The sequence below is a fragment of the Podarcis filfolensis genome (assembly GCF_964270895.1).
Source record: "Podarcis filfolensis genome assembly, contig: HAP1_SCAFFOLD_81, whole genome shotgun sequence".
NCBI classification, from domain to species: Eukaryota; Metazoa; Chordata; class Lepidosauria; order Squamata; family Lacertidae; genus Podarcis; species Podarcis filfolensis.
In genome coordinates, this window is record NW_028149485.1 from 100520 (window position 1) to 112029 (window position 11510).

The window sequence follows — 11510 nt, forward strand, 5'->3', positions numbered from 1 at the left end:
CCAGGAACCCAGCCTCGCTCGCTTTAACCCCTTCCTCGCCGCGGACCCGCACAGAGAGGGCCTCCCCCCCATCGCCCCCCACCCACCCCCGGGATCCCTTTGCAAAAGCCGTGCCTGCAAGAGGACTTTGCAGCTGGGGGCGCATAGGGGCGCCGCTGCTCTCTGGCGCGGGGCTCTCCTGTTCCTTCCCTTGCACCTTTGGGGGGGCGGGGTTAAAGGCCAAGGGATCCCCCCTCTGCAGATCACTTCCTGCTCGCACCCCCTCCACTCCCAGGCATCGTTTGGGAAAGTGAGGAGGGTTTGCGCTCCTGGGTGAGTGTGGGGTGGAGGTCTTGTGGGGGGGGTTATGGGGGGAGGGGAGGGGTGCATCCCAGGAATCTTGCATGCAGAAGTCCGCCCCCCTCTTTCTCTGCCTGCTGCCACCCCCACGCCTAGGTAAGGTCCGCCGCGGCTGCAAAACGCATCTGGTGCTTTTTTGATCAAAGATGCGAGGAGAGATTCCCTCTTTTGGAGCCCAAATACGGTTTTCACATATTACATATGTACCAAAGCCAACACCATTTCTTCCCCATCCCCCCATACATTTACATTTCTATTTCTTCAATCCATCATATTATTATTTTCTTCTTCCTCCCACTTCCCTCCGCCCCCACTCGATTTTCCCCATATTATACAATTTACAATAACCTTTGCATTCTACAACCTTCTCAAATCATCTATGTATTCTTACTATCTTTCCTTACTCATTTTTCTTCCATCCAGTACTTCACATTTTAATCTAGGCATATTAGCATATCTTTTTTTGAGCCAGATTTTGCCATATATTCATCAAAACATTTCCACTCCTTTTTAAATTTTTGATTCGACTGATTTCTTATTATAGCAGTTAATTTTGCCAAAATTAAATATTCATTTAGTTTACAAATCCATTCCTCCTTTCTGGGTATAGTTTGTGACTTCCACCTCGCAGCAATCACTATTCTAGCAGCTGTATTTGCATATAGAAAAATCCCCCCCCCCCCCCGGTGGTATCTCTTCATCTATCAATCCAAGGAGATATGACTCTGGTTTCTTTGTTATTGATATTTTCAACATCTTCTTTAGTTCTGCGTGTACTGCTATCCAAAACAACTACCTGACATTCAGAAGACATCTTAAGGCAGCCCTGTTCAGGGAAGTTTTTAATGTGTGATATTTTAGTGTATTTTTGGTTTCTGTGGAAGCTGCCCAGAGTGGCTGGGGAAACCCAGTCAGATGGGCGGGGTACAAATAATAAATTATTATTATTATTATTATTATTATTATTATTATTATTATTAAAATTTCTTACTTTCCTCACACCTCCACCACATATGTATTGTTGAGCCGCTTGGTCCTTGCGGTGGAATTAGGATCACAGACTTGCAGCATTGGAAGGGACCTCGCGGGGTCATCCAGTCTAACCTTCTGCAGTGCTGGCGTCATAAGGAAGGGGGGCCCTGGCTGAAGTGGGGGAGGTCGCCTGCTTGGCATGCAGAAGGTTCCCAGGTCCAATTCCTGGTGACCTTTCTAGGTAGGGCTGGGGGAGCAAGCCTCGAGTCTGAAACCCAGGAGAGCCGCTGGTGTGGGCAATTCTGAGTTCAATGCACTCCGGTGCTCTGGGCTCAGGATAAATGGGTTGCAGTCTATAGTGTGTCAGTCCTGCGCTCTGGCAGGGAGAGCAAACTGGTGGAACCAGGTCCAGGGAAACAACGCCCTCCTTCGACTTTGCAGAGCTTTTGAGTTACACAGGACTCCTCATCAGGCCGGATGTCTTAAAGAAATAGTCTTTCCTCTTCTGCATCTCACATCTGTCTTCGGATAGACGCCTCTTCGAGTTCTCTCCATGGTTCTCTGCTGTTTGCTTTCTGCACCCGTGTGGGCCTTGCTGCTGAAATAAATTGATGACTGATAAATAGATTATATGCATGCATTGGACACTTCAGGTTTCAAGTCTAATGAAGTGTTGTTTTTCTTTTCGTCATGATCTGAGTTTTTGCAAAGGACTCCCCCAATTGTTTTATTCCTCCTCTGGTTGATTTTCTCTTCCCTGTTCTTTGTCCTAAATTGACGTATCCTTTGACTTGCTCTGTTTCGTTATTTTCTAATTGTATATATCGTTCTCTTCTTCAACCATTACTTTAGCCTTCGCTGCCTTCAGTCCAACCTTTCCTGATTCCCCATTTAGTTCTTTCAGGTTTGGTGCTTGAATCCTGCCTAAGATCTTCCCTTTGGTTGGACTCTGTGAGAACAGAATGCTGGACTAAATTAGACCCCTTTGGTCAGGAATCCTCTTGTGTTCATTTCTTGCCATCCTTGTCAAATTTTAGCTATTAACAGCTACATCAGACAATAACAACAAAGGGATTATTTCTAACTGAGGAGGGCCTTCTTGGTGGTGGCACCTGCCCTGTGGAACGCCCTCCCATCAGATGTCAAGGAAATAAACAACTACAGTGGTACTTTGGGTTACAGACGCTTCAGGTTGCAGACGCTTCAGGTTACAGACTCTGCTAACCCAGAAATAGTACCTCGGGTTAAGAACTTTGTGGCGGCGGCAGCAACAGCAGGAGGCCCCATTAGCTAAAGTGGTACCTCAGGTTAAGAACAGTTTCAGGTTAAGAACAGACCTCCAGAACGAATTAAGTTCTTAACCCGAGGTACCATTGTATCTGACTTTTAGAAGACATCTGAAGGCAGCCCTGTTTAGGGAAGTTATTAATGTTTGATTTTTATTCCATTTTTAATATTCTGTTGGGAGCCACCCAGAGTGGCTGGGAAAACCCAGCCAGATGGGTGCAGTATAAATAAATTATGATTATGATTACAGTGGTACCTCTGGTAAAGAACTTAATTCGTTCGGGAGGTCTGTTCTTAACCTGAAACTGTTCTTAATCTGAAGCACCACTTTAGCTAATGGGGCCTCCTGCTGCTGCCGCGCTGCCAGAGCACGATTTCTGTTCTCATCCTGAAACAAAGTTCTTAACCCGAGGTACTATTTCTGGGTTAGCGGAGTCTGTAACCTGAAGTGTCTGTAAACCCGAGGCACCACTGTATTATGATTCCATGGCTCTTTCTGAACTCTCGGTGTTTTCCTTGTTTTTCCCCCCTTCAGGTAGCAGCTCAAGCCTTTCGCCTGTGAAGTATTTCCCAGAGAAAGCAGTTTGGAACAGACGGCCTTGTAAAGCCAGCCGCTAACCCCCTTGCATCCTCCTTGCCTTGGGAAGGAAAAGAACCTTTCGTGCATGAAGGTATTTGAGGGACCTTTCTGAGCACAGAGAGAAAATGGAGGTGCCAGGAATCTCCTCGGGCAACGAGGCGTCAGGGAAGGACCCTCGGGCCACCCAGGCTGGAAGCAGCAGGGCATTGTGGGAGAAAACAGGGCAGAAGAACCTAGGTGGGAAAAATGCCCACCTGGATGGTCAACGCCTGCACTTCAAGGAGTTTTGCTACCAGGAAGCCGAGAGTCCCAGAGAGGTCTGCAGTCGCCTCCATCACTTTTACCGTCTGTGGCTCAGGCCGGAAAGGCACACGAAGGCCCAGATGCTGGACCTGGTGGTCCTGGAGCAGTTCCTAGCTGTCCTCCCCCCGGAGATGGAGAACTGGGTCAGGGAGTGCGGAGCCGAGACCAGTTCGCAGGCGGTGGCCCTGGTGGAAGGTCTCATCCTGAGCCAAGCGGAGGGGAAGAAGCAGGTAGAGGAGAAGCAGGTGAGAGGGTTAAATCTTGGTGGTTGCAAATGGCAGGTGATTGAAGGGTCTGGTATGGGGCAGGCATTCCAGGAGAGATTGGGGTCCCCACGCTTTATAGGTCCCAAGCCAGCACTTGGAATTGGGCTCAGAGACGGACAGACAACCACAAAGATTTAGAAATCTCCAGGGATTCAAGGAGTCTTAGAAGCAAAGCTCCTCACCTGCATCTTCTCTGCCTGGGGTTCCATTTCAGGTGGAGAAGACTTCAGCCATAGCAGCCATGGCAGATTTCTCTGGGGTAGAAGAAACCCCATCGGACACTGGACTGAGGTCAGTGTTAGGGGGGACCCAGCAGAAGGTTGACGGAGGTAAGAATCAAGGGGACATATTTCAAGTTGGCCATAGGGGTGGGATTGGGGAGGGAGTTAGGTGAGGTGGCTGCATGGCTGGGGGTTTGGCTAGATGACCTTTGCGGTCCCTTCCATCCCTAAGATTCTATTATTCTCTCTGTATTTTGTGGTTTTGTCCTTTTTTTTAATGCTGCAAACCACCCCCCTCTGATATCTATGGATGAAGGGTGTTATAAAAATTTGATAAACAGTAATTTTGAAAAATAGTCTTTTGGTGGATGGCGGTTGTATAAATCTCATAACTAAAAAATGAATAAAAGGTTGTTTTTTTAAAAAAATACATGTTGCATTTCATTTCATGGATCGAAATCAGTCTTTTCCCCCCCACTCTTATTTTTTGGGGACTTTGGGTTCACATATTTTATTTTAAAAGTTAATAAACCGCTTCCCAGCCTGAAGCCATCAGAGCCATGTAGAAGGTGAAATTAAATACACAAAAACTATTGAGAACAATTAAAACTGTTCTTACAGGCTTACAGTTAATGTCCATAAATGACCAGGAGGGTCACTCCTCAGGGAAACCCTTCTTAAACCACAACAAAATAATCTTCAGGATGCAGAACCTCGGCACTATGGACTTGTATTGGGTCTACTCAGAGTAGACCCATTGAAGTTCATGGACCCACCTAAGGGCACATTCACATCCTAACATTTAAAGTGCTGTGATAGCACTTTGCACAGTCATGGCTTCCCTCAAAGAATTATGGGACCTGTAGTTCAGTACGGTGCTGAGATTGGTTCGGAGATACAATTCCCAGAGTGGTTTAACATTCCATCCGTCTATACAGGGTACTCCGGGAATTGTAGTGCCGTGAGAGCCTCCTAACAACTCACAGCACCCTTCAGCTACAGTTCCCAGAACCCTTTGCGGGAAGCTGTTTAAAGCGGTGTAATGCTGCTCTCAACATATATTGTGAATGTGGCTCAACTCGGATGCGTTCATTTCCTTCCTCTTAAGTAGGATCAGCATTTTGGATCCAGCCCCATGATGCTGGGGGCCTGATTTTGGCTAGCTACTGATTCCAGAAGCCTGGAGGCGCAAGGCCCGAAATCTAAAGCAGCCATCTTGAACTAGGCCCAAAGCAAACGTGGAGACAGATTTTACTTCAGCCCACAAACTGAAGTGCCAAATTTATGTATTTTCTAGAAGAAAAGGACAAGCGCCGCATCCTCACATCCTTTCTCTTCCCCAGGTGTTTCTCTTCCTGCCCGAGTGAAAATGGAAGTGGCACACTCTCCACTGGATCAGGTCATCATTGCAGAGATTTGTTTGTTTAATTCCATTTACAGGCGACTGCCCCACTTATGCTGAGGTTGCGTTCCCAGGTACTGCGCATAGACATGAGCACAGTATATGCCAGGAGGCTAAGTTGGGTCGGAATCGAGTACACTCTCCCAGAGTTAACGCTGAATGCATTACTTCTGGACAATGCGCCACCATAGCCGCTGGAGGGCCATGAAAATTTGTGTCCTGGGCTTTTTAGACTCGTCTATCCATCGCGGGTGGCGCTGTGGGTTAAACCACAGAGCCTAGGACTTGCCGATCAGAAGGTTGGCGATTCGAATCCCCGTGACGGGGTGAGCTCCTATTGCTCGGTCCCAGCTCCTGCCAACCTAGCAGTTCGAAAGCACGTCAAAGTGCAAGTAGATAAATAGGTACCACTCCAGCGGGAAGGTAAACGGCATTTCCATGTGCTGCTCTGGTTCGCTAGAAGTGGCTTAGTCATGACCCGGAAGCTGTATACCGGCTCCCTCAGCCAATAAAGTGAGATGAGCGCCACAACCCCAGAGTCGGCCACGACTGGACCTAATGGTCAGGGGTCCCTTTACCCAACTGAAACCAAAAGGGCACATTGGTTGCTAGATGTGAAATAGTTTGGCATTGTTTTCAGCTCTCCTACCCCACTGTTTGAGGCACCTAGTTGGCCACTGTGAGAACAGGATGCTGGGCTTTATGGGCCATTGGCCTGATCCAGCACGTTCTTCTTATGCTCTTGAAAACTGCCTGTTCAGAAGACTTTTGACTACCACTGACCAACCTCCAGATCCTACAGGAGAACCTCTCTTCCACCTTTTACTGTCTCCCCACCACCACCCAAATTCTTGCGTTATCCAGTAGGACAACCTGTTTCCTTTGTCTTTCAGGGCCCGGTGACCTTTGAGGAGGTGGCTGTGCATTTCGCAGAGGAGGAGTGGGCTCTGCTGGATCCGGCCCAGAGAGCTCTGCACAGGGAAGTCATGGAGGAGAATTACGGGAATCTGAACTCTCTGTGTAAGCTTGCTGCTCTCCCCTGGCAGACAGACACAGAAAGGAGGGATTTCAGCCACTCTTTTCCTGCTTCATTCATTGCACTGTTTGAGCAGAACAACAGCAGCATGCTCGATTTTTATTTTAAATTAAGATACTTGCGCAGCTGACCACAGTACCCCATTACTTCCCAATTGGATTATTGCAACGCAATGAAGACGACTCAGAGATTTCACTGGGCCCCAAATGCAGCAGCCAGATTACTGGCTGGGGTTACCCGCAGATCTTAGGGGAGCGGGTGGCGCTGCGGTCTAAACCACTGAGCCTCTTGGGCTTGCTGATCAGAAGGTCAGTTCAAATCCACGACGGGGTGAGCTCCCGTTGCTCTGTCCCAGCTCCTGCCAAGCTAGCAGTTTGAAAGCACACCAGCGCAAGTAGATAAATAGGTACCGCTGTGGCGGGAAGGTAAACAGCATTTCCGTGCACTCTGGTTTCCGTCACGGCGCCCTGTTGCGCCAGAAGCGGTTTAGTCATGCTGGCCACATGACCCGGAAAGCTTTCTGTGGACAAATACCGGCTCCCTTGGCCTGAAGTGAGAGGAGCACTGCAACCCCATAGTCGCCTTTGACTGGACTCAGCTGTCCAGGTGTCCTTTACCCTACCTGCAGAGCTCATATAACCCCTGTTTTGAAACAGCTGTATTTGTGACCAGTTCTTTTCTGGGTCTAGTTGAAGGTCCTCGTGTTAGTGTTTGTAAGCCCTAAACCAGGGGTGGCCAACTCCCAAGAGACTGCAATCTACTCACAGAGTTAAAAACTTGCAGTGATCTATCCCTTCTTTAAGGGTTCAGGTCATACTTGGTGAACTTTTTTTACGAAAGAGGGAAAGCACAGTTTTTGGGGGGTACAGGGCTAAAATGTTGAGCTTTTTTAGTGATCTACCGGTAGATCATGATCTACCTGTTGGACATGCCTGCCCTAAACAATTCAGGTTGCAAATACAGGAGAGACCACGTCCTTCCCTAAAGACCCTCTTGGGTGCTGAGACCACCAGAGGGGACCCACTTGGTAGTTCCTCCACACTCGAAGGTGGTGTGGCCCCCTAAGCTGTGGGACTTCTTGCACACAAAGGTGTGTCAGGCACCTTCATTATACAGCTCCCAGAGAAGGCCTCTTTGCCTTGGCTTTTGACACTAGAGGTGTGTGTTTTTAAAAGGTAAAGGGGACACCTGACCATTAGGTCCAGTTGTGGCTAACTCTGGGGTTGCGGCACTCACCTCGCTTTATTGGCTGAGGGAGCCAGCATACAGCTTCCGGGTCATGTGGCCAGCATGACTAAGCTGCTTCTGGTGAACCAGAGCAGCACACGGAAACACTGTTTACCTTCCCGCCGGAGCGGTACCTATTTATCTACTTGCACTTTGACGTGCTTTCAAACTGCTAGGTTGGCAGGAGCAGGGACCAAGCAATGGGAGCTCATCCCGTCATGGGAATTCGAACCGCCGACCTTCTAATCGGCAAGTCCTAGGCTCTGTGGTTTAAACCACAGCACCACCCGCGCCCCGTGTGTTTTTAGGACCCACCTAATTTCTGTGAGTTGTTTTAAAAAAAAATTTTTAACAGCGAGGCATCGTTGCATCCTCTCTCAATCTGGAAGAACTGCAAGGTGTCTTGCAGTAAACAAAAAGAACCACGCAGAGTCAGAAGATCCACAGTAAAAGGGAAAACTTTAATGAGGCAAAAAACCCCCCTTTGTTACGATGTACAAGCAAAGTGTGTGTGAGAGAGAGCATAGGAATTGATCTCTCCTGGCTTGGCATGACCTTGACATAGTCAAAACAATATTTGTATCAGAAATTAACCTGCTGGAAGCTTCCAGAATCTTCCAGCACTTTCTAGCACTTTCCAGTTTCTGCCCTGAAAGAAATTAGGTATGACAGTTTTGGCCCTTTCCTTGCAGTTTTTCATTATTACTTATTGATTGCCTCATCAGGAGTATCTTGAGCAGGGGTCAGCAAACCTTTTCAGCAGGGGGCCGGTCCAGTGTCCCTCAGACGTTGTGGGGGGCCGGACTATATTTTGGAAAAATAATGAACAAATTCCTATGCCCCACAAATAACCCAGAGATTCATTTTAAATAAAAGCACACATTCTACTCATGTAAAAACACACTGATTCCTGGACCGTCTGCAGGGCTGATTTAGAAGGTGATTTGGCCAGATCCAGCCCCCGAGCCTTAGTTTGCCTACCCATGATCTTGAGGCACAAAACGCAAAATCTGAAACACCTTACAAAAAGACAGCTGTAGTGTAAATTGCCCAATAGCTACTTGACAATCTGAGTCTCTGATTATCTCTGATTATCTTTCTTTATTCGTGCAGATGGTGGGCAGGAAAGGCAAGGGAGAAGGAAAGCTGGATCAGAACAACCAGGGAAGATGAATTATGTCTGTTCCCAAGAAATCCCACTCCCACAAGTGTATCACAAAAGAGAAAAAGGAAAGACTCTGTGTTCAAAGCCGTCTATCTTTAGCACAGATCAGATGATCCATGAAGGGGAGCCGCTCTTGATATGCTCGGAGTGTGGGAAGAGCTTCAACCGGAGCACAAACCTGACTCGGCACCAACGGATCCACACGGGAGAGAAGCCATTTAAATGCTCTGAGTGCGGGAAGAGCTTCAGCCAGAAGATGAACCTTACGCGACATCAGAGAGTCCACACGAGGGATAAACCCCATGAGTGCTCGGCGTGTGGGAAGAGCTTCAGTCAGAGCACAACCCTGAAAATACATCAGAGAATCCACACGGGGGAGAAACCATACACATGCTCCGAATGTGGGAATAGCTTCCGTCAGAAGATAAATCTCACCAGGCATCAAAGAGCACACGCGAAAGAGAAACCCTACAAATGCCCCGAGTGTGGCAAGAGCTTCAGCCACAGCTCAAGCCTCAATGACCATCAGAGAATCCACACGGGGGAGAAACCTTACAAATGCCCCGAGTGCGGGAAGAGCTTCAGCCAGACCACCAGCTTTGCGTACCACCAGAGACTTCACTCTAGAGGGAAACCACACCAATGCCCCGAGTGCGGGAAAAGCTTCAGCCATTGCTCAAACCTTAACGAACATCGGAGAATCCACACAGGGGAGAAACCGTACGAGTGCTCTGAGTGCGAGAAGACCTTCAGCCAGAAGATAAACCTTGCGAGGCATCGGAGGGTACATACAGGGGAGAAACCATATCGGTGCTCGGAGTGCGGGAAGAGGTTCAGCGACGGCTCAAGCCTTAGTGCCCATCAGAGAATCCACACCGGAGAGAAGCCGTACAAATGTGCCGAGTGTGGGAAGGGCTTCAGCCAACTCACCAACTTCACTTACCATCAGAGAATCCACACGGGGGAGAAACCCTACGAATGCCCAGAGTGCGGGAAGAGTTTCAGCCAGAAGATAAACCTTATTAGACATCAGAGAGTGCACAAAGGGAGGGCATCCTGAGGACAGAAACATCTTTGGGATGCGGAAGGCACATGAGAAAGATATGAGGGTGACTTTCCTCTCCAGTGATTCACATGGAGGCAATGTATTACAAGCAGAGTGGAGCTTCTCTGGTTTTAAGAGAGAATCCATGAAGGGGAGAAAACTAAGCTTGGTGAAAATGTAGAAAAATCTGAATGACTTTTGTTTTGTTATGCTTTCCCCCCGGTCCATTTTATCAAATAAATCTGTCCTCCTAGCAAATATTCTAGCCAAGCCACCAGAGGGATAGATGAATACTTACAAGTAGCCTTTAATCAGAAAGAGAGGGAGAAATGTATCTTTCAGCAATTAACTGTTTTCTAGCTATGATATTGGAACTCGTTCTCTACAATGCCATGAATCCTTTAAGGTGACGTTGTCATGGCATGACAGTGGTTCCTGCTTGACTGGAACCAGGAGCTTGGCTGCAGGGTTTTGAGAGAACAACGGATATTGTGACAGGTCAATATGAAGAGGTCAACAACAACAACAACAACAACAACAACAACAACAACAACTTTATTATTTGTATCCCGCCCATTGAACTGGGTTGCCCCAGAACAGGATGGAATGTTATGAATTGCAGGGGATTGGAACAGATGACCATTCGGATCCCTTCCAACTCTACAGAAGAACTATGATTCTATGAATTTATTAACTGTGGATGGAGAGAATTCCTCACTCTCAAAACACAAAGATCTGGGCACACTGCCAGTGAGACTGGTTGGAGGGTCAGCCCAAGGTCAACAAAGGTGAAGCAGCTTCTTCACCAACCACACCACGGTCAAGTTGCAGGAATCGCTTCCACATGGTTGTAATGGGGACATGTAGCTTAGACATGTAGTTTTCTTTTTCTTTTTTCTTTTGTACCATTTATACATCACTTTGTAAAAAGCCTAGGAGTTGTTGTTTTTTAAGAAAAAGAAGATAAAACATTAAAATTATCACTTAAGAAAAATTAACAACTATAATTCTAAGCATAGCTGTCAGCTTACAGATTTGAAAATAAGGGACCAGCAGCCTCGAAAATAAGGGACCAGCAGCCAAAATAAGGGATTTTCAGAGCACAGGTATGTTCAACTTCTGAGCCCCTCCGAGCCAAAGGCAGAAAGCCCAGCCAGCAGCCAAACGAAGCCTCAAGCGGTGGTTCCCACAGCGCAGCAACCCAGCAAAGGGGATGCAGCAAGGGAAACCACCGTCACCTCTCCGCTGGGAATTGCTGAGCAAAGGCGAGTCCCCAAGCAACGCGGCCGATTTGATCGGCACAAGGCATGCAAGCTCCACCCCCCCCCCAGTCGTTCTTAGACTCCTTATTGGGTGAGCAACGCAGCCAAGCACCACAGTTGGAGCCTCCCTCCTCCCTGGCTGGCAGGGAGGGAGGGAGAGGAGCTGCTTCCTTTGAAACCCGGGAAATTTAAGGGACATCATCAATAAGGGATAGCAGCGAGACACAGCGCTGGGATAAGGGACTTTCCCGCCAAATAAGGGACGGTTGACAGCTATGATTCTAAGCTTTCTAAAAAATAGCAATAGACCAAAAACAGATTAAAACCCGCATCAGCTTTATAAACTTGCCTAAACAGAAACATTTTTAGCAGGCACCAAAAAGAGTAATAATAATAATAATAATA

The 11510-nt window shown here is 47.7% G+C and overlaps 2 protein-coding genes across 2 annotated transcripts; both read left to right on the forward strand.

The window, feature by feature from the left end:
* Positions 1-110: 110 nt before the first annotated feature.
* On the forward strand, positions 111-5335 carry LOC310755017 (zinc finger and SCAN domain-containing protein 31-like; the record flags this gene model as incomplete). Its single annotated transcript, XM_083631691.1, has 4 exons — positions 111-312; positions 3134-3726; positions 3962-4102; positions 5312-5335. Exons 2-4 carry the CDS (start codon positions 3304-3306, stop codon positions 5333-5335), a joined length of 588 nt encoding a protein of 195 aa, XP_083487817.1. The 5' UTR covers positions 111-312; positions 3134-3303.
* Positions 5322-11510, forward strand: LOC310755015 (uncharacterized protein). The gene is made up of 3 exons (XM_083631689.1): positions 5322-5367; positions 6264-6390; positions 8747-11510. Exons 1-3 carry the CDS (start codon positions 5338-5340, stop codon positions 9856-9858), a joined length of 1269 nt encoding a protein of 422 aa, XP_083487815.1. The 5' UTR covers positions 5322-5337; the 3' UTR covers positions 9859-11510.